This window comes from Crotalus tigris, unplaced genomic scaffold, assembly GCF_016545835.1.
Source record: "Crotalus tigris isolate CLP2741 ecotype Arizona unplaced genomic scaffold, ASM1654583v1 scf7180000024340.7048381, whole genome shotgun sequence".
NCBI classification, from domain to species: Eukaryota; Metazoa; Chordata; class Lepidosauria; order Squamata; family Viperidae; genus Crotalus; species Crotalus tigris.
Window position 1 is genome coordinate 5799880 of NW_024100510.1, and position 27229 is coordinate 5827108.

The window sequence follows — 27229 nt, forward strand, 5'->3', positions numbered from 1 at the left end:
AGTATGTTTCAAGTACTTCCCGACAGTAAGAAGTCTTAGCTTGTTTTGAATGTATGTTACTGATTGAATAAACAATATTCCATTCATTTTCATTTCATTTTGTACCGTTACACTTTCTATTTTATAGAATGAGGTTTTGAAGATTGGAAACCCACAAGCTCTTCTTGATGACATGAATATCATTCAGCAATCAGATGAGATGAAGAATATGATGGCATTTCTAGAACAATTATATGAAAAGGCAGACGACCAAGTGAAGTCAGACAATAGATGTACAGAAGAACAAATATGCCTGTACCTTTAGTTCCTTTCGTCTTCCAAGGAAATCTTTGAAAGCAATAGTTTTCCTAATGTGATTTGCATTCTGCAAGGGGCATTGTGGAAATTTTGGATGTCATTAACAAAATATAATTATGGTTTTATTGGAGTAAAGATATCAACAGATAGATTTCTCAGTAATAAACTAGTCCTATTTTGAATGTTGCTACCATTAAGATTCAACTCTTCATGTTGATTAGATGACAAAACAAGATTTTTAAGCCTTTTGACCAGTATTCCATGTTAGGCTACTTACTACTATATAGTACCAATCATAAAAAATTTCTCCTGGTTTTGAGTTGTAGTCTTTTTCTGAATATGCTGCTGTAATTTAGATGCAAGCAGGCCCGCTGCTTGAGAAACCTGTACAAATACAGATAACATTTAATTACCTCATTGGCTAGCTGATTTAAGCGTAAACAAGTTTTCACTGGAGACTCAGTTAAACTTAGAGCTAATGAGCAACAAGTTTCTAGCTCTGAAAAATCAGAGAGTAGGAGTTTATTTTTCCTTCCTTCTGGAACTGAATATTTGTTCATCTGCAAATTTTTGTGGATCTGAGTGAAGAATATAACATGCTTCCTTGGGAGATTAATGCTCCAGGATTCTTAAACTAAAATATGGTTTCTGTCTTTTACTCTGGTCCTTTAGAGAGTGTTTATATAGCAGGTTCAGGTATCTTTTTTCACTTTGAATTGTATCTGAGAGAGAAAGAATGAGTGTCAAAACAACACTAAGCTCGACCAGCATTAGTTTTGGACAAGGGAACCTATAGTCCTTCAATTTCTAGATCTTAAATGAAAGAAGCAATTGCTTCTTCCATTTCTGTCTTTAGAAATAGGTCTTGGGGGGGAGGTGACATTAATTTCAGGAAAGATTAATCCTTATGCCATTCTCTAACTTGTTGCTGAATGAGCTTTCCACTTGGCCACCAATGGTAAGTCTGCTCCTTCTAAACGCTGGGTGGGAGAAAATTTTTAAAGTGGACTGTGCTTAATTATCTTTGTTCTCCCTTTAGATCTCAGGCAGTATCAATGGTTGCTTGAAGTAGCCTAGTTTAGTGCTGAACATTAAGATGTCCAATCACATCTAATGGGAATGTTAATTTTATTTGTATATTTAAAAAGAGACCAATCTTATATGTAATCAAGCAACAGACCTATTACTGACTGTTGCCCTGTTCCTTCAAGTATAATTGGTTCTCATGGATATTGAAATTAATACTTAAAAATAGGAGAAGCCTAAACCCCTATCTTAATTATAGGATATCATTCTTCACTCAGATTACTATTGAAAGAAAATAATACCTGATTCTCCTTGGATTTAATAACAAGTTTAAAGGATAATTTTCTTTCTCGGGGTTATGCTCCTCTCTGTTAATTTTCAAGGGATATTCACTTTTGGAAAATAAGACAGAAATTACTATAAAGGATAATTTTCTTTCTCGGGGTTATGCTCCTCTCTGTTAATTTTCAAGGGATATTCACTTTTGGAAAATAAGACAGAAATTACTGTAGTTATCACCTTGGCCTAGAAGTCTTTTTTTTCCATTTTTTTGAAAAAGTTGTATATTTTAAAAATAAACACATGCTTTTTGATGTAAACCTAAAGAATATTGTGTTGTCAGTGAGATATCTTTATAATTTATTTACATGTTGCTATGAAGAAAACACAGTAGCCTGATCCCCAGATATATGGTTACTATAGAACCATACATCAGAAGCTTAAGTAAAGGAAGTATGAGAGAGACAAATTTTAGCTAAAATGTGTAAACCCATCAGATTGTAAATCTACATTTTCTATAATAGAATACTGCATCTTAATTTTTCAATCTGATTTTTTTTTTATTCTGCAATGGTTTTGTAGCTTTCTGGGATAAAGATTTAAGTCACTGAAGTATGTAGACTTGGGATTGTGAAGGACAATTTAGCTGTTGTAGCTGTTTATAAGAAGCAAAGTAATATTGCTTTAAAATAATCAAAAAGGTGTTTATTGCCTAATCAGGAAGCGCTGTAAAACTTGTACTGCTTTTTTTTAAATTTCAGCTTGAGTTTAAATATAAATGTTTTATCTATAAAAAATTTCTATAGACATGCAATTTACTTTAGATAGACCACAACAATAATTCTATATTCCAGAATAAATGAATCTAGAAACAATTACCTGTATTTCTATGGGATATATTCTTACAGGTGTTTTATGAGTTTTTCTTTGAAGTTTCTTTTTCCTTTTTAATCACTCTATAAGAGAGAGCTATGTGATCCTTGTTTCCTTTCTTTAGTCCATATGTCCTTTCCTTCAGAATCATTCTACTGAAATCTGGGGCACAATGAATTTGTAGCTGGGGGGCATGGCTTAAGGGATAAAATACACTTAAGTCTCTGATAGGCTTAATGTATTTACATTCATTGACATCCCTATCTCACACTGCCTCCTAAACATTCCTGTAAAAGTACCACTAGCTGCAAAAAAATGTCCTCATTCTTGTTGTAGACAATACTCTCGTAAACCACAATCTACAAAAGATTCAGTCAGGCAAATAAGATTGTGAAGAGACACAGAACTTTTCCTTGCCAAACATATAAAAGAAAATGGGTGTCAAATATCGGAAGCTGAATGTTTTGAAGGCAGAGAAGCTGCCTACTTTTCACAATTGTGCACAATTTACAGAATTCTACAATAATGTTTAGACCTAAGAATGATTTGATTGTATTGCTTAATAGCAGTTCTAATTGAAAGTAAGTCAAAACATCTTTTGTTGCAATAAATGCAAGAGTAATTGCATTTGCAGAGGAGGACATGTGTAATGAAATACATGCAAAATGTATCTGGTTTCAAATCCCTCCTCCACAAGTGGAATTTGTTTCCATCCACCTAGTGACTCATCCTAGAAGGTTTATATATAATTTAAAGTTCAGCTTCCTTTTGGGTGTGTTCTGCATCTGAGTAATGACACTAGAGTCAACTCCAGGTATGTGAGATCAGCTCCAGCTATCTAAGGATTAGAATTATGGCCTTTGAAATGGTTGTCTAAACAGATGAATGCTTTAAATGTTCAGGATTCTCTAATTTAGGAATAATTTATTTAAATGGATAAATCTTTTTAAAAGTACTTAATTTTGAAATGCAAAACTTCAAATGAATTGCTTTTTCCTCTATAAGTTCTGCATCCAGGCAGCAAAATTTCTCTGTTGCTAGCTTGGAACTGGTTTTTACATGTACTTTTCCACCATCTCAATTCAAAGCTTCTATATATTTTCTTAGTATATAATGTCATTGAATTTGAAAGGCAATAAGATTTAACATTTTGCTGTACTGTACCGGGTAATATTTTTTTTTTCAGAAATAATGCCTAATTTTTGTTCATTGTGTATTGCTTTGGGTTGCCTTTAGTGAAGGAACTAATATATTCAATACGTAAACTCGGAATTATACAGAATTGATTAATGGATGGAAAAAAGGACATAAGGCAATTATCTAATAAATAAGTACTAGTAGAAAACCAATGATGTAATGTCCCCTGGGAATTAAAATTCTGATTTGCAATCCTTGAGATATGACAGATTATTTAATGACCATTCAAAGCTACAACATACCCCCTCCCCCCCAAAAAAATTATATATGACCCTGTTTCAAAGTAACAAATTCTACAGAAATCATTCTTGAGGCCACCAAGCTTCATAAGAGAATTTGTGTCTATGGTACAATTTGAGTTGGTATTGGATATTCAGAGCCCACTTTATAATATTAGTAAATTAGAAACATCTTTACAGAGAATTTAAGATAAAATTCATCATCTTATTACAGGCATTACTAATCTTACAAAGCATTGAGTAAAATCTAGGAACATGTTTCAGAATGCCGTTTGTCCAATCCATCAAAGTTCTCTTTGTTTCCAGACATCACCTTTTGTACTAGGTGGCTGTTAAATAGGCAAGTGAAGATGTTGGTGCTTAACTGTTCCACAAAACTGCAGACTCTAGAACAAATGTTAAGGAAGAATTTTCCTGAATCCCTCAAGGTAACGTAGATAATTTAAGATTAGCTATTAAAATACATGAAAAGAAGAAAGAGCAAATCAAACTTTATTTATTTATCATATTTATATAGCCACTCATCTAACAGTGATTCTGGGCAGCATACATAATAACCTTAAAAATCACAATTTAAATTTAAAACAATAAACAAAACATCCCTAGCATACAGGCATTCAAAAGGCTCTATCATGGGATCCCCAAGCTTGTTGGCAAAACCAAGTTTTGGGGGCCTTCCAGAAGGCCAATATGATTGAGGCCAGGCTTACCTCAGGAGAAATGATCCACAGGACAGTGGTCAGAACAGAAAAGTCTTTCCTCCTAGGTCTGCCCAATAAAACCCAAGCTGATGGGGCATAATATATCTGTATCCCCGGAACTGATGAGATGATAGATGTAACAGGGCAGGCAGTCCCTCAAATAACTCAGCTACACACAGTGTAAAGCTTTAAATTGGGCCTAGAAACACAGCTTATAAAATAGAGGTATGATGTTTGCAGTTCTTGGAGCACACACAACTGCCTATGCTGTTGCATTTTGTAGCAGCAGAAGCTTCCAGATATTCTTCAAGAGTAGCCCCATGTACATCATGTTACAGTAGCCCATCTGGAAGGAGACTGTGGCATGAATAACGGTAGAATCTCCCAGTCCAGGAAAGTGTAACGGGTGCAACACAAAGCTGTGCAATAACTCTTCTGGTTATAACTGCCACTTGCTCTTTGAGCAGGACACATGAATCCAGAAGAACTGGCTGTGCAAGCTCATTTAAAGATGATAAATTGATAAGTCCTCAGATGTTGAAGGCTCTAAAACCCAAAGTCTCTCAGTCTTCTGGGGGTTTAATTGACATCTGTTGTTCTCCATCAGTCCTTAACAGCTTCCAGAAATCAAAATAGGACATCAACAGTATCAGTTAACAGTGGAGATGAAGATAAGCAGTTGGTGTGGTGATACCACATCCCATGGCAAAGGATGATTTAACCCAGCAGCTTCTTGTACATCTTAAATAAGAGATAGAGAGGAACACTTCAGCATCTAACATAGCAGGGGCCAGAAGCAGGAATTTTTGTGGTGTTGGACTGCAGGGCAGCAGAGTCAGTGCACGCAGTGGGGGATGGCAAATTATAGAGACAGGGAAACCTAGGCAGACAGAGCAAGTCGAAGCATATTATATAGTCATAAATATGTGTCAATTGCTAAGTGCTTGAATTTTGATCATGTAACTATAATTGCTACAATGACCATAACTTCAAGGACTGAGTGTAAGTATCATTTCTTCAGCACTGTTGTAACTTCGGTCACTAAATAAATGTTCATTAAGTGAGGATTACCTATATATAAGGCCTTCTGATGCATGTACATACAGGTAGTCTTCAACTTGCGACCAGTTGCTTAATGACCATTTGAAATTATGACAAACCCTGAATGAGTACTTTATTGCTTGTAAAGCACTTCTGGCTGTCATAAAATGTTGTGCCACTCCCCGTCTTTTTCCTATTGTCCCCTGTCTGCATTTTGGGTGCTTGGCAACCAGCTCACCTTCACAACAAGTTGCAATATCCTGTGCTCATGTGAACATGATTTGCAATTTTTTTTTTGCCGGTTTCTGGCATTTTCTGGCAACAAACATTTGCCCTTTCGACAGCAGCGTTCATTTACCAGTCACAGATTTAATGACCGTGTGATTTGCATAATGACAGCTGCAAAAAATGTTGTAAAATTGGGTCTGTTTGCATGGATTCCTCAACTTACCATTGTAATGACTTACAATTGGAAATCCAGTCCAGTTGCTGTTGTAAGTTGATGACTACCTGGATGTATAGAAGGTTTTACATAGGAGTTCTAGTAAAAGGACTATATTTCATAGCAAACATCCCTAAATAAGTCTGTAAGCAATTCATTCATAAGTCGCAAATAGCAGTGGGGCTTCCCTGATGCTTTTTGGGGAGTACTATTGAGGAGAGGGAGAGTATAAATTTATTTTCCTGATGTTGAAAGACTAGTCCCTTGACAGCAAGAATGGCTTTCAGAATTCATTTCTGTTGTGCGGCTGCCCATTTCCATTCAATAGGTACATAATTAAAAAGAATATGGATGTCGGAAAATGTTAAACTATCGTAAAGTCAGTATTGTTTTTCTACAACATAAAACCTTAGACCAGTGGTTCTTAACCTTTTTGAACGAATCCCCCCCTTGAGCCAATGAGGAAGTTGTCATCGCCCCCCTCTCTCAACATAACCTCTCAATCACAACATAGGAGATAATTCTTCAACTTATCGAAACACTTTTTTTGTTTTCTTTAAAATTGTCATCAGGACATATCGATGCAAATACTTTATTTCCAGTCTTTTCCCCATATCTCAGCTGTGTGAAAAAAATATTTGGTGCCACCCATCACTTTATTCCCAAACTTCGTGATCCATGTATTTCATTATTATCTTATTTATTCAAGACACTTAAATGCAATGACCACTGAAAACAAAATTCAATGGCAAGAAAGTGAAATGCCCGAAAAGAAAAACAGTAACATTTAATGATTGAATTACAAGTGAAATTTAAGATGCAAAAAGAAATATAAAAAGGGCATAAGAGCAAACCGCAATGCAGGAACTAAGAATTTCAAGACGAAAACTCTGAAACTAAATTAAGATTCGAGGAAAGTATATATATATAGTCATGCACACTGTAAAACGGATTAAAAAGACACAAAGAAAATATAATATCGAACTGGAGTGCACGCTAAAAAAGTACAATACAAAATGTTTTACAGAGCCACTCAGCATGCGATGTTTCGAAAGAAGTGCTCCCCCCTCCATCAAATATACGGCGATTCACTGTACAAAAAAGTCTCAAAAGTGTCCCCAAAAGTCTCGCTCCATCACCCCCATATCACCCCCTTTTCATTCCTTCACCCCCGCGTCGCCCCTTTTCGTTCCATTGCCCCCCTGAAAAATGAAATCGCCCCCTGGGGGACAATATCGCCCAGATTAAGAACCACTGCCTTAGACCATTGTTTCAATGTTTTGATGAAATATTGCTTTTGTTACCTCTCCAGCAGAATGATTTACTTAATCCTTTTCTATACAAATACAATTAAGACCTGTAAATATAAACTATTCTTTTTTGTTGAATAAGCCGTAATTTAAGATCTATTAAAATTATTGACATCAATGTTAGGACAATTTTCCATTAATTCATTTTAAACAAAATGAAAATCTCTAATTCCTTTTCCCATTCATTCATCTTTGTCTTGTAACGCTTAATAGTTGTTTCTAATAAGTTAGGTATCTAAAGCTGAAAATGCTGCTAGTCTGAATAAAAATGTCAATAAATATTGAAGCTGCAAATAGTGTCTATTGGTGAATGCTTTGAAAATATAACAAAATTCAAAGAAATAGATTTTTAAAAGTGTTTTTGTTTAATAAAACTTTATAAACCCACTTTTTTTTGAAGGTTTATGGAGCAGTGTTAAATATAAATAGGGGAAATCCATTCAAAAAGGAAGTGGTTGTGGATTCATGGCCAGAATTTAAAGCTGTGATTACTCGCCGACAAAAAGAGGTAAAACAGTACTTGTAATGGATCTACCCTAAATACCCTGAAATGCACAATGAATGTTGTGAGCATTAATCTAAAATTTATACAGATTTTCCTGAGCTGATGTCCTCCAAAAATGTGGATGTGTACTTTATTAACATGTAGAATTCCAAAATTCAATGTCCTGGCTACTCTTGCTTTCATTTTTATTCTAAAATTCTGTTATGTCACATAGAGTAGGGTTGAACTCAGTGGCTAGGGCAGGGGTGTCAAACTCAATTTCATTGAGGGCTGCATCAGCATTGAGGTTGCCCTTGGGGGGGGCAGGTAGGTGTGGCCGGAATGGGTGCAGCCTACTGGGTGGGCGTGGATGGAGTGGGTGTGGCCTACTGGGTGGGCATGGCCAGTTCTACATCATTCGCATCAAGGGTGCCTGTGGGGGCCTGGGCAGGAGTGGGACAGATCTGAGGGTCTCTGGCAGAAGGGGGTGGGACTGGGGCAAGTGCCAAGGCATGATCCACCGGGGCAAGTGCCAAGATGGCCACCACAAAATTGTACATTGGCTCACGGCTGGCCTGGGCCAGGGCCAAGGCAGAGGGGGCCATTCCCTCACTGTTTCCAGGATGGCTTTGCGGGCCACATGAAACCACTTTGCGGGCTGCATCCGGCCCCCGGGCCTTGTGTTTGACATGTCTGGGCTATGGGCTCTTCCAATTCAATTGTTTTGTTTTGTATAATATATCATGTTACAAAACAAAACAATTGAATTGAAAGAACCCATAGCCCAGACATGTCAAACACAAGGCCCGGGGGCCGGATGCAGCCCGCAAAGTGGTTTCATGTATATCCCCTTTATGGATTACTGCCTTGTCGTGGCGAAGGGGCTTGCGTAACTCAATGAAGCTATAAGCTATGCCGTGTAGGGCCACTCAAGACGGACAGGTCATAGCAGAGAGTTCTGACAAAATGTGATCCACTGGAGAAGGAAATGGCAAACCACTCCAGTATCTTTGCCATGAAAACCCCATGGACAGTACTAAAAGGAAAAAAGATATGACGCTGGAAGATGAGCCCCTCAGGTCGGAAGGTGTCCAATATGATATTGGGGAAGAGCAGAGGGCTAGTACTAGTAGCGCCAGAAAGAATGAAGCAACTGGGCCAAAGCTGAAAGGATGCTCATCTGTGGATATATCTGGTGGTGAAAGGAAAGTCCGATGCTGTAAAGATTTTTTCTCCATAGGAACCTGGAATATAAGATCCATGAATCAAGGCAAGCTAGACGTAGTCAAAAAAGAGATGACAAGACTGAACATCGACATCTTAGGAATCAGCGAACTAAAATGGACAGGAATGGGTGAATTTAACTCAGATGACCATCAGATATACTACTGTGGGCAAGAATCCCTCAGAAGAAATGGAGTAGCCTTCATAGTCAATAAAAGAATAGGAAAAGCAATACTGGGATACAATCCCCAAAATGACAGAATGATCTCAATTCGAATCCAAGGCAAACCATTTAATATCACAATAATCCAAATCTATGCCCCAACCACTGGCGCTGAAGAGGTTGAAATTGACCGGTTCTATGAAGCCCTGTTGTTGTTGTTGTTAACTGCAAAGTCGTGTCCGACCCATCGCAACCCCATGGACAACGTTCCTCCAGGTCTTCCTGTCCTCTACCATCTTCTGGAGTCCATTTAAATTCACACCTACTGCTTCAGTGACTCCATCCAGCCACCTCATTCTCTGTTGTCCTTCTATTGCCCTCAATCTTTCCCAGCATTAGGCTCTTCTCCAGTGAATCCTTCCTTCTCATTAGGTGGCCAAAGTACTTCAGTTTCAACTTCAGGATCTGGCCTTCTAAAGAGCAGTCGAGGTTGATCTCTTCTAGGACTGACCGGTTTGAATGCCTTGCAGGCCAAGGGACTCGCAGGAGTCTTCTCCACCACCATAGTTCAAAGGCCTCAATTCTTTTGCACTCAGCCTTTCTTATGGTCCAACTTTCACAGCCATACATTGCAACTGGGAAAACCATGGCCTGAACTATATGCACTTTTGTTGGCAGGGTGATGTCTCTGCTTTTTAGAATGCTGTCTAGATTTGCCATAGCTTTCCTCCCCAGGAGCAAGCGTCTTTTAATTTCTTGGCTGCAGTCCCCATCTGAGGTGATCTTTGAGCCCAGAAAAATAAAATCTGTCACTCCCTCCATTTCTTCCCCATCTATTTGCCAGGAATTGAGAGGGCCGGATGCCATGATTTTGGTTTTCTTAATGTTGAGTTTCAAGCCTACTTTTGCACTCTCCTTCTTCACCCGCAGCAAGAGGCTCTTTAGTTCCTCTTCACTTTCTGCCATTAGAGTGGTATCATCTGCATATCTTAGGTTGTTGATATTTCTCCCGGCAATCTTAATTCCAACTTTTGATTCATCTAGCCCTGCTTTTCTCATGATGTGCTCTGCATATAAGTTAAATATGCAGGGCAACAGTATACAGCCTTGCCAGACTCCTTTTCCAATTTTGAACCAATCAATGGTTCCGTGTTCGGTTCTCACTGTTGCTTCTTGACCCTCATATAGGTTTCTCAAGAGACAAATGAGATGGTCTGGTATTCCCATCTCTTTAAGAACTTGCCACAATTTGTTATGATCCATACAATCAAAGGCTTTAGCATAGTCAATGAAGCAGAAGTAGATGTTTTTCTGGAACTCCCTAGCTTTCTCCATGATCCAGCGTACGCAATTTGATCTCTAGTTCCTCTGCCTCTTCGAAATCCTGCCTGTACTTCTGATAGTTCTCGATCCACATACTGCTGGAGTCTAGCTTGTAGGATTTTAAGCATAACTTTACTAGCATGTGAAATGAGTGCAAGGGTGCGATAGTTTGAACATTCTTTGGCATTGCCTTTCTTTGGAATTGGAATGTAAACTGACCTTTCCCAATCCTGTGGCCACTGTTGAGTTTTCCAAATTTGCTGGCAAATTGAGTGTAGCACTTCTACTGCATCGTCTTTTAAGATTTTGAATAGCTCAGCTGGAATACTGTCACCTCCACTAGCTTGTTGTTGCTCAGATTTTCTAAGGCCCATTTCACTTCACATTCTAGGATGTCTGGTTCGAGGTCAGTGACCATCTCATTGTGGTTATCTGGGATGTTAAGCTCATTCTTGTATAGTTCTTATGTGTAGTTTTGCCATCTCTTCTTAATCTCTTCTGCCTCTGTTAGGTCGCTGCTATTTTGGTCCTTTATCATGCCCATCTTTGCATGAAACGTTCCCTTCATATCTCCAATTTTCTTGAAGAGATCTCCGGTCCTCCCTATTCTGTTGTTTTCTTCTATTTCTTTGCACTGTTCATTTAAGAAGGCATTCTTATCTCTTCTAGCTACTCTCTGGACTTCTGCATTCAATTGGGTGTATCTTTCTCTTTCTCCTTTGCCTTTCACTTCCCTTCTTTCCTCAGCTATTTGCAAAGCTTCCTCAGACAGCCATTTTGCTTTCTTGCATTTCTTTTTCTTTGGGATGGTTTTAGTTGCTACCTCTTGTACAATGTTGTGAACTTCCATCCATAGTTCTTCAGGCACTCTGTCTATGAAGCCCTACAGCACCTTATAGAATTAACACCAAAAAATGATGTTCTTATCATCATGGGGGATTGGAATGCTAAGGTAGGAAGCCAAAAGATAACTGGAATAACAGGCAAGTTTGGCCTTGGAGTACAAAATGAAGCAGGGCACAGGCTAATAGAATTTTGTCAAGAGAATACGATGGTCATAACAAACACTCTTTTCCAACAACCCAAGAGACGGCTCTACACATGGACATCACCAGACGGTCAACATAGAAATCAGATTGACTATGTGCTCTGCAGCCAAAGATGGAGAAGCTCTATACAGTCAGTAAAAACAAGACCAGGAGCTGACTGTGGCTCAGATCATGAACTTCTCGTTGCAAAATTTAGGCTTAAATTGAAAAAAGTAGGGAAAAGCACTAGGCCACTCAGGTATGAACTAAATCATATTCCTAATGAATATACAGTAGAGGTGACAAATAGATTTAAGGAATTAGATCTGATAGACAGAGTGCCTGAAGAACTATGGATGGAAGTTCGCAACATTGTACAAGAGGTAGCAACTAAAACCATCCCAAAGAAAAAGAAATGCAAGAAAGCAAAATGGCTGTCTGAGGAAGCTTTGCAAATAGCTGAGGAAAGAAGGGAAGCGAAAGGCAAAGGAGAAAGAGAAAGATACACCCAATTGAATGCAGAATTCCAGAGAGTAGCTGGAAGAGATAAGAATGCCTTCTTAAATGAACAGTGCAAAGAAATAGAAGAAAACAACAGAATAGGAAGGACCGGAGATCTCTTCAAGAAAATTGGAGACATGAAGGGAACGTTTTATGCAAAGATGGGCATGATAAAGGACCAAAATGGCAGCGACCTAACAGAGGCAGAAGAGATAAAGAAGAGATGGCAAAACTACACAGAAGAACTATACAAGAATGAGCTTAACATCCCAGATAACCACAAAGAGATGGTCACTGACCTCGAACCAGACATCCTAGAATGTGAAGTGAAATGGGCCTTAGAAAATCTGAGCAACAACAAAGCTAGTGGAGGTGACAGTATTCCAGCTGAGCTATTCAAAATCTTAAAAGATGATGCAGTAGAAGTGCTACACTCAATTTGCCAGCAAATTTGGAAAACTCAACAGTGGCCACAGGATTGGGAAAGGTCAGTTTACATTCCAATTCCAAAGAAAGGCAATGCCAAAGAATGTTCAAACTATCGCACCATTGCACTCATTTCACATGCTAGTAAAGTTATGCTTAAAATCCTACAAGCTAGACTTCAGCAGTATGTGGATCGAGAACTACCAGAAGTACAGGCAGGATTTCGAAGAGGCAGAGGAACTAGAGATCAAATTGCCAACATACGCTGGATCATGGAGAAAGCTAGGGAGTTCCAGAAAAACATCTACTTCTGCTTCATTGACTATGCAAAAGCCTTTGATTGTATGGATCACAACAAATTGTGGCAAGTTCTTAAAGAGATGGGAGTACCAGACCATCTCATTTGTCTCTTGAGAAACCTATATGTGGGTCAAGAAGCAACAGTGAGAACTGGACACGGAACCACTGATTGGTTCAAAATTGGAAAAGGAGTCCGGCAAGGCTGTATACTGTCACCCTGCCTATTTAACTTATATGCAGAGCACATCATGAGAAAGGCAGGGCTAGATGAATCAAAAGTTGGAATTAGGATTGCCGGAAGAAATATCAACAACCTAAGATATGCAGATGATATCACTCTAATGGCAGAAAGTGAAGAGGAACTAAAGAGCCTCTTGATGCGGGTGAAGAAGGAGAGTGCAAAAGTTGGCTTGAAACTCAACATTAAGAAAACCAAAATCATGGCATCCGGCCCTCTCAATTCCTGGCAAATAGATGGGGAGGAAATGGAGGTAGTGACAGATTTTATTTTTCTGGGCTCCCAGATCACCTCAGATGGGGACTGTTATGTCCCGAGCCTTGCAAACGGCTCGGGCGTTTGCAGGCAGTCCCGGGCAGATGCAAAGCTGCCCGGGACCAGACAGGCTGTCGCCAGCGCCGTGCGCATGCGTGGGTGCTGGCGCGGGAAAAGTAACACATTTACCCGGGAAGCGTCTATATAAGAAGCTGGGAGGTTTGGGGAGTTGCTGAAGCCATCTACTTGTAAGCTGAATGCTGAATAAAGGAAACTGAGAACTTCAACTGCTTCTCGTGTCTGCTTCCCGCCAAGGACTCAACAGGGACTGCAGCCAAGAAATTAAAAGACGCTTGCTCCTGGGGAGGAAAGCTATGGCAAATCTAGACAGCATTCTAAAAAGCAGAGACATCACCCTGCCAACAAAAGTGCATATAGTTCAGGCCATGGTTTTCCCAGCTGCGAAAGTTGGACCATAAGAAAGGCTGAGCACCAAAGAATTGAGGCCTTTGAACTATGGTGATGGAGAAGACTCCTGCGAGTCCCTTGGACTGCAAGGCGTTCAAACCGGTCAGTCCTAGAAGAGATCAACCCCGACTGCTCTTTAGAAGGACAGATCCTGAAGTTGAAACTCAAATACTTTGGCCACCTAATGAGAAGGAAGGACTCACTGGAGAAGGGCCTAATGCTGGAAAAGATTGAGGGCAATAGAAGAAAGGGACGACAGAGAATGAGATGGCTGGATGGAGTCACTGAAGCAGTAGGTGTGAACTTAAATGGACTCCAGAAGATGGTAGAAGACAGGAAGACCTGGAGGAACATTGTCCATGGGGTCGCGATGGGTCGGACACGACTTCGCAATTAACAACAACAACAACAATATATATATATGTATGTATGTATGTATGTATGTATATGTGTGTGTATATATAGGCAGCATAGAATAAAGATTGCACTCGCTTTCTTAACCATTTCCCAGGTTTAAAATAGCCTACTGTCTTTCAGTTTCCAGATTGAAAGTAGCCTGTTCTTGCTTCCTGAGCCAAGAAAATTCCCAACTGGTATCCTAACTCCAGTTCCTTGTAGGTTCTCCTACTGATCTGCAGCTAGTCGGTGCCCTAATCTGCGACTTCCTCATTCATTTTTATGACCCTTACCTATAGCAACAAACTAGATGCATATCTGCATACTTAATACTATGAATTGAATTAAGATGTTTTTCACACATAGGCCAAAAGTGATGCCCTAGACTACTTTACAAATGCCTGTGCTGTTTTCTACAAAAATCTGCAAGCTTACCAGGCATTGCTGGAGAACCCAGAAACTATAAACTGGGAGCAAGCCTTCCAGATACAAGGTAAAGGTTATTCTTTGCTATGAAAAAAAAACACACATTACTGATTATCCTGAATTTTAAAAAAAAAATTAAAATGAGAGACTGAAAAATTCTGATGGTACAGAGAATTTCAACAGTGAGTCATAAATCATAGATGATGTCGAATTCTTTCTCCACTCAATTTTCACACCAATATGCTTAATTATACCATTTATTAACAGAGACTATCCCAGAGTTTACCAAGTGAGAAAAGCTGCTTCAAATAAAAGATTAATAAAAATGATAATGCAGGTAAACCAAACTCTAACAGGATGCTGTTTTTTTCATCACTTTTTTGTGATGGGATGTTTCTCCTGAGCTTCCCCAAAAGTTGGTCTGACCAGGTAACTGGAACAACTAAGCAGAATCCAACTTTTTTTTTTTATTTTCCAGATGCAGGAGCCATATCATTCCCCATATGAATCTTGTTTAGCAAACAGAATAATGTGAGTGGATTGGAACTCCTTAACAGCACCATTTTCTTCTTTAAATTACTTTACATAACTTTGAACTCATATTGTTTTGATTCTAAACAGGAAGGAAGCTTGTGAGGGCCAATAGTATGCTTCCTTATCATGGAGGATCTTTTCCTTTATTGTTCTTGTCTTCCACTGCCATCATTATTATTTGATCTTGATTCAATTCCTCTGTTAATGGAACCTAGAACTGTGTTGGCTTTTTTAGCAGCTGCAGCATACTGCTGGCTCATATTTAAGTGATTGTCCACTAGGCCTCCAAGATCCCTTTTACAGTTACTACTATTGAGCAAGGTACCCCCCATACTATACCTGTGCATTTGGTTTTTCTTGCCTAAATGTAGTACCTTACTTTTTTCACCATTGAATTTCATTTTGTTAGATAGCGCCCAGTGTTCAAGTATTTCCAGATCCTCCTGTATCCTAAGCCTGTCTTCTGGAGTGTTGGCTATTCCTGCCAGCTTGGTGGCGTTTGCAAATTTGATGAGTTCCCCATCTATCTCCTCGTCCAGATTGTTGATGAAGATGTTGAAGAGCACTGGGCCCAGAACAGAGCCCTAGGGCACCCCACTACACACTTTCCTCCATTGAGGACCACATGCTGAGTACGGCCGGTCAGCCAGCTATGGATCCATCTGGTGGTGATGCTGTCTGTTATGTCCTGAGCCTGTGAAAGCAGGCTCGGGGCATTGCAACGGCCCCGGGCAGGTGCAAGCTGCCCGGGACCAGACTGGTTGTCGCCAGCACTCGCGCGCATGCGCGAGTGCAAGCGCGCCAAATATTGCAGATTGGCCCGGGAATCGCCTATAAAAGGGGCAGGGAGATTTGGGCGTTGTCGGCGTCTTGTAACCAGTATGCTGAACAGAAATAAAGAGGTTCCTGAGAACTACAACTGCTTCTCGTGTCATTGCCATTTCGCGAAGGACCTAACACTGGCGACGAAGGTGGGATTGCCTTACATCGACTGAAGACAGGTGTAAGCTTACCCTAGAGTCCTGAGCAGTAGGAACGGCGTCAACTCAGCAGCTGCCCACCAATCCAGCGAACATCAGGGGTAAGCTGGCTGATAGACCCTTCCTTTTCTACAAAAATGGCAAAAGTTGGAAGACTTTCAGAATTCAACGTCTCGCATCCGGAAAAATGGGAGTCCTACGTAGCCAGGGTGGAAAACTATCTTAAGGTCAATCAAATAAGAGAAGATAGTTTAAAAGCCGCCACCCTGCTGTGCGTTTGCGGTCAAGACGCATTCGAAATCGCTGAAAACATAGCAGCACCTGTACCTCTAGAATCTGTTAACTACACAGATCTCAAAAAACTACTAAAGGAACACTTCCAGCCCAAGTTGTCCGTCATCGCTTGGCGCCACACCTTCGAACAGAGGGATCAGCGACCCGGAGAATCACCCAAAGAATACATTGCTGCGCTGAGAAAAGCCGCTAAACACTGCGAGTTCAAGGATCTAGAAGAACGGCTGAGAGACAGATTTGTATGCGGACTGAGGCATAGAGAATTGCAGCAGAGGCTTTTCGCTGGGCACGTACAAAGGACCCCCTGTGTCACTGAAATTAGACCCCACTGTCACCCCTATTAGAATTAAAGCAAGAAGGGTTCCTTTTGCCTTGAAAGGTAAAATTGACACCAAATTGGACAAATTGATTCAGCAAGGAGTTTTAGAACCTGTCGACTCCAGTCCTTGGGAGACCCCCATTGTCACGCCTCTTAAGGCAAATGGGGACATTCGCATCTGTGCAGATTACAAATGCACTCTGAATAAGGCATTGCAGCAACATGTCTATCCTGTTCCCGTGGTCAGTCATATTCTGGCCTCCCTCAAGGGGGGGGGGTGTGTTTTTGCAAAGCTTGACCTAGCTCAGGCGTATCAACAGTTGCCTGTTGATGCTGCTGCTGCTGTAGCTCAAACCATTGTGACCCACAGGGGGGCATTCAAGGTAAAGAGGTTACAATTTGGAGTTAATGTTGCTCCTGGAATTTTCCAAAGCATAATGGAAAACACACTACAGGGTATACCAGGGGTTTGCCCCTATTTTGATGATGTCTTAATTGCTGGAGACTTTACACACAACTTAGCTGAGAGATTAAGGGCTGTCCTGCTGAGGTTCAGGAAAACGGGCCTCAAACTTAAGAAGGACAAATGTAAAATTGGGGTGCCTTCTACAGATTTTCTGGGATTCAAAATTGATGCTACCGGGATTCACCCTGCTGAATCCAAATTGAAAGCTATTATGGATGCTCCTAGGCCAAAGTCCAAGGCCGAACTACAGGCCTTTCTGGGCCTTCTGAACTTTTACAACTCCTTCCTTCCAAACAAGGCTAGTGTAGCCGAGCCTCTTCATAGGCTCCTGGACAAACAGGCAGTGTGGCAGTGGTCACAAACACATGAAGCAAGTTTCAATGAGGTTAAGGCCTTACTCACTTCTAACAGTGTGCTTGCACATTTCAATGAATCCCTTCCTGTGTGCATCTCTTGTGATGCTTCTTCTTATGGGGTGGGAGCTGTACTAAGCCACCTCAGACCGGATGGAACTCAGGTTCCTGTTGCATATTACTCCAGAACCTTGTCTTCAGCAGAGCGAAATTATGCTCAAATTGACAGGGAGGCTTTAGCTGTTGTCGCTGGAATCAAAAAGTTCCATGATTTCCTATATGGCATGCATTTCACGGTCTTCACTGACCATAAGCCTTTGTTGGGGCTGTTTACCACACATAAACAAACTCCCCAAATCATCTCCCCCAGAATGCTGAGATGGTCTATCTTTCTGTCTGCCTACGATTTTTCCTTATTTCACAAACCTGGGAAAGAAATGGGCCATGCTGACGGCCTCAGTAGATTACCCCTGCCAGTAATAGAGGCTGACCCTGCACCAACAATCAATATCCTCTCCATTCAGGCCTTGCCTGAGTCCCCTTTAGATGCCAGGGATGTGGCTGCTGAATCAGCCATAGATCTCACACTTTCTCGTGTCCTATCTTGGGTTTTATCTGGATGGCCAGAGAGCTGTCCAGGCACTGAGTTTCAGAGTTTCTGGTCCAAAAGGAACGAGTTATCCACTTTCCAGGGTTGTCTGCTTTGGGGGAGCAGAGTTGTCATTCCTGCCTCAATGAGGACTAGGGTCTTAGGTTCCCTCCACGAGGGTCATCCTGGCATTGTATGTATGAAGGCGCTTGCGCGCAGCCACTTGTGGTGGCCTGGGTTAGACAGAGACATTGAGGCTAAGGTGCATGCATGCCACCGTTGTCAGCGCTCACGCCCTGAAATGCCCCAAGCTCCTGTACATAGATGGGAGGAAACACAGTCTCCATGGTCTAGGGTGCACATTGACTACGCTGGGACCTTTCAGGGTCAATTCTTCTTGGTCCTGGTTGACAGCCATTCAAAATGGCTTGAGGTTGTACCTGTCTCTTCCACCACCACTGCAAAGACTATTCAAGTACTGAGGGGGATTTTTGCTGCACACGGGCTTCCTGATGTCCTCGTATCTGACAATGGCCCTCAATTCACTTCTTCCGAATTCCAAGCTTTCTTACAGGCCAACATGATTCTTCATGCCACCTCTGCGCCTTTCCACCCGTCCACCAACGGTATGGCTGAACGCATGGTTCGCATCACCAAGGACGCTTTGAAGAAAATTACCTATGGAGACTGGCATCACAGGTTGGCTGACTTCCTCCTTTCTTATCGCACTACACCTTCCACTTCTACTGGGAGGAGCCCAGCTGAACTTCGTTGGGGGCGCAAACTGACCACCAAGCTTGACTGGTTGCACCCGGACAGACTACCTTCCACAATCACACACCCCAGGGCACCTAGACAACTGCTTGTGGGTGCCCCGGTTTGGACTCGTAACTACGGGCCTGGTCATTCATGGGTCCCTGCCACTGTGTCCAGGGTCACAGGTCCTTTGTCCTACGAGGTTTCCCTGGACGACGGTTGTGTCCTGCGACGACATATCGACCAGCTCCGCCCTAGACGGGACCTTCCCACTGAGACTCCTGGTTCTTTTCCGGGGGGGAGGGGGACCCCTTTGGGCAAAGGGAAGAGTGCGGGCTGCCACCTATCATTAACAAGGGAACTACAGACAGCTCATTCCGAGATTCCGCGAGTGCTCCAAACAGGAATTCATGGAGCCCAACTAGAACTCAGGCACCAGTGCCTACTCCAGCCAGGGAGTCACCCCGGGGGCATAATCACTACTCACCCGCATCACTCAGTACTCCAGTCAGGGAGGATATCCGGGAGCGTCCAAACAACCCACACCCTGCAAGAGAGCTGGCACACATTCCGTCTAGTTGGCCCAACACTGCCCCTGTCCCTAGAAGGGGGCAAGCACACAGGGAGGTGGTCGAGGAACCGAATCCCAACTACAACACCTCTGGCATTACTCAGGGGACAACTGAGTTTTGGGACAGTACTGAAACCCCAGCAAGCCTGGGTACAGAACGGGAACACGGGGAAAGACAACCTCTTGACAGGTCTAGGACAGACCTGGGAGGTTCTACAGAGTTGCCTAATAGTGACAGTCACTTAAGAGGGCCAGAGAGCCTGCAGCCAGGCAGGACAACCAGGTCAAACAGAGAAAGAAGCCCTGGCCTGACGAGCCCGGTGGGCAAGCAAGCAGGCCAGGCATTGGAGCACAGTCCTTGGGGATCACCAGGGCCTAGCAAGGGGGACAAGCATACATCACCCCTCAGTCAAGGGGTACTTGGAAGGTACCCAGAAGTCAGGAGGTCACAGAGAGCTAAAAGATCTCCTAAGTATTTAGAAGATTTTGTAACCCTACTGGCAAACAGAGTTAACAGAGAGTATTCCTGTACACATAGGAAATAGAATACCAGGAAACCATAGAAGCAAAAGGGATAACTGGTACAAAGCTAGTATGGGTACCACACTCGTATTGGGTTGTATATTATTAATTGTATGATCATAGTCTTAGCCGGGGGGAAGGGGTGTTATGTCCTGAGCTTGTGAAAGCAGGCTTGGGGCATTGCAACGGCCCCGGGCAGGTGCAAGCTGCCCGGGACCAGACTGGCTGTCGCCAGCACTCGAGTGCAAGCGCGCCAAATGTTGCAGATTGGCCCGGGAATCACCTATAAAAGGGGCAGGGAGATTTGGGCGTTGTCGGCGTCTTGTAACCAGTATGCTGAACAGAAATAAAGAGGTTCCTGAGAACTACAACTGCTTCTCGTGTCATTGCCATTTCGCGAAGGACTTAACACTGTCTAACCCACATTTTTCTATCTTATCAAGTAGTAGGTTATGGTCTACTTTGTCAAATGCCTTACTGAAGTCTAAGTAAATTATATCCACAGCATTCCTCTGGTCCACTAATTTTGTCACTTGGTCAAAGAATGCAATAAGATTTGTCTGGCATGATCTGTTTTTGACAAACCCGTGTTGGCTTTTAGTAATGACTTTGTTTGCCTGTAGGTGTTCGCTGATTCGTTGTTTGATTATCTTTTCCAGAATCTTCCCAGGTATTGCGGTCAGGCTGATAGGTCTGTAATTTCCTGGGTCCTTTTTTTCCCCTTTTTTGAAGATGGGAACTACATCAGCTTTTTTCCAGTCCTATGGTAGTTCCCCAGTGTTCCAGGGTCTTTGAAAAATATAGTTCAGTGGTTCTGAGATCGCATCTGCCAGTTCCTTAAGAACCTTGGGGTATAATCCATCTGGTCCTGGTGATTTGAATTCGTCTAGGCTGGACAGGTGTTCACTTACCATTTTCTTGCCTATCTTAACTTGTGTTTCTATTTTGTTTTTTATGGCACTATTTTTGATAGGTTGGTCTGTTTTTTCCTTTTGTGTAAAGACAGATGCAAAAAAGGAGTTAAATAGTTCTGCTTTTCCCCTGTTGCTTGTCACCTTCTTGCCACTTTCACCCACTAATGGACCAATCATTTCCTTCACTTTTTTCTTGTTCTTTATATGTTGAAAGAAGCTTTTTTTGTTATTTTTGACTTTGGTTGCAAGCCTTAGTTCATTTTGAGCCTTAGCTTTCCTCACTTCGTCTTTGCAGGCTCGGGCTATTTGCTGATATTCTGACTTAGTTATGTGTCCCTCTTTCCACTTTCTATACTTGTCCTTTTTATCTTTCAATTGATCAGAGAATTCTTTATGCAGCCATGCTGGTTTCTTTTGAGAGCTGTTATTTTTCCTCTTTGTTGGTATTGTGCCAGACTGGGCCTTTATTATCTCACTTTTCAAAATTTCCCAAGCCTCTTGAGTTGTTTTCCCCTGGAGGATTCTCATCCATGGAATCCTTCCCAAACCCTCTCTAAGTTTATTGAAATTAGCTCTCTTGAAGTCCAAGACTCTAGTTTGACTGTGTTCTATTGCTTGTGCTTTCATAACGTTGAATTCCAATATTGCATGATAACTTCCTCCCAAGGTTCCTATGGCTTCAACACCTTCTATCATTTCAGCTCTGTTAGTGAGGATTAGATCCAATATGGCTAATCCCCTAGTTCCCTTCTCTACTTTTTGGGAGACAAAGTTGTCTGCTAGGTTTGTCAGGAATCTGTTTGATCTTCCTCTTGGTGCAGAGTTTGTCTCCCAGTTGATATCAGGGTAGTTAAAGTCCCCCATTACTATTGTGATATGGTTCCTACATACCTTAGTTAGCTGATTAGCAAAAAGTTCATCTATTTCCTGTGTTTGGTTGGGTGGCCTATAGTATATACCTATGGCAATGTCGTTCCCCCCCCCCTTTTATATTGACCCATATGCATTCAGGACAGTTTTCATCATTGTTGTGCTCTATTTCTGTAGAGATGTAATTATTTCTTATAGAGAGAGCAACTCTACCTCCTCTTTTATTTGGTCTGTTTCTTTTAAATAATTTAAATCCCTCTAGCTGTGTGTTCCATTTGTGGGTTTTGTCCATTATGGCAACAATATCATGATATCTGGGCTGTTTACAAACAACTTGTACTAATAGGTAGTAGCCTATGTCACAAATTCTTCGCAGGGTGACAAAACATACATTTACAAGGTAACCCTTAAACCTAGGTGAGTTATTAGTTTTAAGCAATAGTAAATGTGATAAAAGAAAACTGAGCTCCAATAAGTTTGTGTTTATTTTTATCGATAGATTTAATTTTGTATTAATATAGTAGTTTTTTATCTTTGCTTCCAGTTATTATTGCCTTTATTCCTAATTGATATTTAACTTTGAGTACAAATAATTAAAAGAAAGGTCCTTCTGACCCTGTTTGAAATTCAGTTCTTTTCTCTACTTCAATTCCCTGTGTAAATAACAAGCTTAAGCATCTTTCCACTCATAATTATATAACACATTGACATCAAAGGCATGTTCTGTTCTGGACTGATTGAACCACCATCTTTCTATACAGTACTTCCTGGACAATGCCATGTACTATCAAGACTAATACCTTCATTTTTATCAAACAAGAGTTTCCTCAGAAACTCGCCCCCCCAATAATATATGGAGTATTTGTGGGTAGGCTTCAATATCATTGTTTGTCCCTTTTCCGGTGATCGGCCAAGTTATGGGATATGATATCGTCCTGCCTATTTCTGACAAGCTATTCTAGCTTCCATCTAAATGTTAAAGAATTCAGTTTACTTTCTTTAAGATCCGATCACCTTATATTCTCTTTTGTACTTCCAGTTATCTTTTGCAAATCTGACTGTTTCTGTTAGCAGATAGGTGCACATGATGATAAAAAAATAAATGTGAAACAATCCAACTGGATAGTTTTCCACAGCAGTTTTCTTATTTAGCTGGAGAGTCTATCTCCAGTACAAACATTCCAGGGATCATGAAGTTATTTGTATTCCAAGTGCATTTAATCCCAGCAGGGTGCCCACAGGTGTAAAGGTTGTTGCAACTGCCCGGCTAAACAGGCACTTTTATTGGGCAGCAGCTAGATAGAAGGATAATGGAGGTGGCTAACAGATTGAAAAAAGTCTACATAGCAATACCAAAGGAAAGAGAAAAAGAATAAACAGCAGCAAAATGAATGGACTTGTGATAATGGGCGCACTGTTGGAAGACTGAAGCACTAGATTAAGGATAGATTATCATGGACAAAATCTATCTGTGATCTTTAAGAGTTGATATTGACTTGGCAAATAATCAATCAAATGTTCTTGTGAATGACTATTTTGTTGGATATTTTTTAATCAACTGTTAGGTGCCCCTAAGATGTTTCTGGCAAATAAGAATGAATTTATTATTTGAGTAACACAGCATGTGATACCAATTTGATTGTAGATTTGGTTTCATAATGTCACCTAAAAATTGAGTTCTTTTGGTTTTTATTCATTTCAAAATAGTTTCCAGCAATGTTTTTTTGGTCATAGAATGCACCGGAACGGCATCCGGCACCTTTTTTCAACAGATTTCCAAGTTTTAAAAGTACCACGTTTCCCTGAAAGTAATATTAAGTATATTATTTTTGCCTCCAAAAGAGGTATTAGGTCTTAATTTTGGGGGATGTCTGATATTTTTCATGACAACTGCCTCACCTCGCAGCAGCAGCACTAACAGCCCCATCCAGCAGCTTGCATGGCTGCCGGCCCATTTCTGCTATGACCGCTCGCGTCAGGAGGCCGTGCGGCACATCACACCGCTGCTGCCACAATGAGGCAAGGCAGGTGGGGGAGGGGGTGGAGCTGCCCCATGCACCCTGCACCCACTTACTGGTACTTCAGCCCCCCCCCAGCCAGACCATTCTTTGATTGGTGACCTTTCATTCCCCTCCCAAGCTGGACTGCCATGCTACGATACATGGCATGGGTGGGGTAGGCCTGGTCTCCCTCTGCTGTTTTGGAGCCAGGGGGCAGTGACAGCAAACGGCTCCACTGCTGCTGTGCACCGCTGGAGGGGCTTTCTTTAAGCTTCACCCCGCAGACCACCTGCCTGGGTACAGCTGCCTCCTCCTTGTCCTCCATCAACTCTCCCATGGATTGTGCTGTGACCGGGCGGCACAAGCCTCCTCCGTTGCCTCCCTCCACTAGCCATTTGTTGCCTGTCTCTTGGAGAACAGAGAATGCAGCGACTCTGCACAGGGATGCAGAGCAGAGAACAGCACTTGCTTGCTGCCCTGCATTGCCCCATGTCTCCCTTCTCCCTTCTGGAAATGGTAGCCCTATTTCCTGCCACTTCTCCTCCTGGCACAGCTCCTCCCTCTTCCCAAAAGCATTTCTTTGCTAACCTCCTTTTCAGCCACTGCATTCTTCGTTCTCTGGAAGACATCCCATCCCATCTGCCGTAGCACGGCAGTCCAGCTCAGGAGGGGAGTGAAAGGTCGCCAATCAAGGAATGGCCTAGTGGGGGGGCCTGAAATACCAGTAAGCGGGTGTGGGGCACATTGGGCAGCTCCACCCCCTCACCCACCTTCCTCGCCTTATTGTGGCGGCAGTGGTGTGATGTGCTGCGTGGCCACCTGCCCCATTGTGGCAATGAGATGGGTTGGAGTAGGCAGGGTCCTAACTAGGGCTTATTTTGGGGGTAGGGCATATATTACCCCCCCAAAAAAATCAGGGTAGGTCTTAGTTTAGGGATGGGGCTTATTTTCAGGGAAACATTGTAACTTTTGAAAATTTGATGTTTGGTCCATGTGGACTTGAATCGTCCTGTCGAATTTAGCAGGTCGGCGGTGAAATCATTAAAACAGTGCATGCGGGATGCTTATGTGTCGAGTCCAATGCATGTGTACATCGTGTGATGGCGCTGCTTGGCTTGTGGCACTGCTCAGTTTGTGATTGGTCATATGGTTGCATGCTGAGTGCTTACTGCGGGCCGCAACTGTTATGTTTCATTACACAACTGATATGCATGGGTGTGTGTACAGTGATTGACTACGTGCGAAAGGTGAGTTCCAGCACCTTTTTTCTTACAAAAAAAGCACTGGTTTCCAGAAACATCAAAGTATTTTAAGCAAGATTTCAATATTTGTAGCTTTATAGATCATTAATAGTTTTGGTTAGATTTAAAGATGGTGTTTTGTTTACATGTTTTATTTAAAATATAATTCTTTTTTCTGAACATAGGTTTACAGGACGGCTTATACAAAATTTCCAAGATTGTTGCTGATGCCAAGCATGTAAAGGTGAAGCTGTCTTCTTTCAAAATGGTAATCTACCCAGACCCAGATGCACTTCCAGATGTCCAGCTTCTGTATGTTTAACTATTATTACAGGGTTTTTTTTATAGTAATGGTCCTTTTTGGTAAATGTCATAGTAAAATTTTAATTTATGAGAATGGATATAAAAGTTTCAGTTAAATCAAGCATTCCCAGCAGTCTGATGCTTCCTGCTCCTATTACTCCAGTGATTTCTGAAATTCTCAGGAGAATTTTTAAGTTTAATAAACTTACTCTGAAAGTTGTAATTATCTATTTGGGTGGGGAAGAAGGAAGACCCCAGAACTGAACATTTTTCTCCCTATTTGCCCCATTGAGCAAAGTATGTCTTAAAAGTCCTACTTTTGGATATTTCTCTGTGAACATAAAAAGATTAAATCTCCCCTTGTGCTCCTATATTCATTTATTTATTAACAGTAAATGTTAAGCAAATAATTCTTTTTTTAGGTTAGTTCCTGCATTGAAACTGACTTCTCTTGATGCGTCTCATGCAAGTCTGCTGAATAACACCTGGTCCAGAGGAGGCAGTGACCAATGTCAGAAATACCTCATCAACCTCATTTGCTGTTTCCCCAGCATATGCATTTTGGATGAACATAGATGCCCCATCTCCTGGGGTCTGACAGACCAGTTTGCTACTATGATCCATGGCTATACATTGCCCGAGCATCGTAGGAAAGGGTACAACCGTCTCATTGCAACTATTCTAGCTAAGATGTTACACAGCAAGGGGTTTCCAGCTCAAGGAAATGTTTTGGAGGATAACCTTGCATCATTAACTCTGCTAAAAAGCATGAATGCCATATTCTTACCTTGTCAGTTTGTCAGACTTATCCACACCCCTTTTTGCCTTTTAGCTAAACCTGAGTGACCTGGTGGATTTTTAAAAAAATCTATGATGGTTGGAAAATGTAGCTACCTAATTTGGGGAATCAAACCTTGTATTTGATGTTATACATTTCTGAACATGTTACGATATATTTAGACAAACCTTGAAGTCCATTTATGAAATGGCAATGCTATTCCACCTTAAAGTTAATACAACTTTTAAAGGAACAACAGTTGTTTTCAACTGTAGACAGACGCCTGATAAGAGATCTGACTGCTTTAACAAATAATAGGGTAGTGTCAGTGGTGGGACTCAAATATGTGAAGAATCAGTTCTGTGTGTGGGGATGCTGTTTCCAGAAGTCCATTCTGGGCTTAGGCAACAAAAAATTAGCTACCTGTTCTGCCGAAGTGGTGCAAACTGGCTGAATCCCACCACGGGGTAGTGCTGTCCTCATGCTTGATTGGAAGCACTTATGGATAATTGTTTTCATAGAATGCAAAGACTTTTTAAATTTACCAACTCAAATCATTTAATCTTTTCCATATTACTACCCTGAAATACCAGTAGATGTGATGAATATAGTAAGGAGAGAGGGAGGTGCATTTTAGAAGAGTAAAAGGCAATTCAATTCAGATTTTATGTGTGTGAGAAATAGGGTGAAGAAAGCTTTTCCCTTTGCAGAGTATATTCTTTAGTAGTAGAGTGCTCAGTCTGGTAAGATTTTGTGTAGATTTTTACAATTCAGGTTTTAAACAACATATGAAACCTAAATAATATAGAGACCCAGTTTGGTCTAGCGATCAAGGTACTAGGCTAGAAAGCTGGATATCATGAGTTCAAGTTTCATCTTAGCCCTGAATACCACATGGGTGACTTGGGCCAGTCACACACTCTCAGGCAAACTACCTCACAGGGTTGTTGTAGGAAAATAGGAGGAAGATGTGTTAGATATGTTCACCACCTTGGGTTGTTTGTAAAAATAATAAAGATGGAAGACAAATAAATAAAAAATAAATGTGGAATTCTGTTGTTAGATTTTGCCTCTCTGTCAAAATAAAATCATTTCAAAGGCT

General features: G+C 41.4%; 2 protein-coding genes across 5 annotated transcripts in view; both read left to right on the top strand.

Moving 5' to 3' along the window:
* Positions 1-1928, top strand: part of LOC120300404 (centromere protein Q-like) — a 28648-nt gene extending 26720 nt beyond the window's left edge. For both annotated transcript variants that reach the window (XM_039326366.1, XM_039326367.1), the window contains one exon: positions 128-1928. In XM_039326366.1, coding sequence (XP_039182300.1) covers positions 128-304 — 177 coding nt within the window. In that variant the 3' untranslated portion in view covers positions 305-1928. The remainder of the gene's footprint in view (positions 1-127) is intronic.
* Positions 1125-27229, top strand: GLYATL3 (glycine-N-acyltransferase like 3). Of its 3 annotated transcripts, none has more exons than XM_039326364.1 (6): positions 1178-1255; positions 4218-4339; positions 7806-7913; positions 14578-14704; positions 25232-25358; positions 25772-27229. In XM_039326364.1, exons 2-6 carry the CDS (start codon positions 4262-4264, stop codon positions 26193-26195), a joined length of 864 nt encoding a protein of 287 aa, XP_039182298.1. In that variant the 5' UTR covers positions 1178-1255; positions 4218-4261; the 3' UTR covers positions 26196-27229. The 3 variants fall into 3 exon arrangements, with proteins under 3 accessions (XP_039182299.1, XP_039182298.1, XP_039182297.1); XM_039326363.1 differs by lacking the exon at positions 1178-1255 and adding an exon at positions 3243-3289; XM_039326365.1 differs by lacking the exon at positions 4218-4339 and having other exon boundaries at positions 1125-1255.

Bases quoted from the DNA above. Each gene is read 5' to 3' on its own strand.
- GLYATL3 (XM_039326363.1), top strand. From the start codon at position 3,268: ATGACACTAGAGTCAACTCCAG. The intron at 7,914-14,577 runs GTAAAACAGTAC...TTTCACACATAG, and splicing joins TTACTCGCCGACAAAAAGAG to GCCAAAAGTGATGCCCTAGA. The intron at 14,705-25,231 runs GTAAAGGTTATT...TTCTGAACATAG, and splicing joins GCAAGCCTTCCAGATACAAG to GTTTACAGGACGGCTTATAC.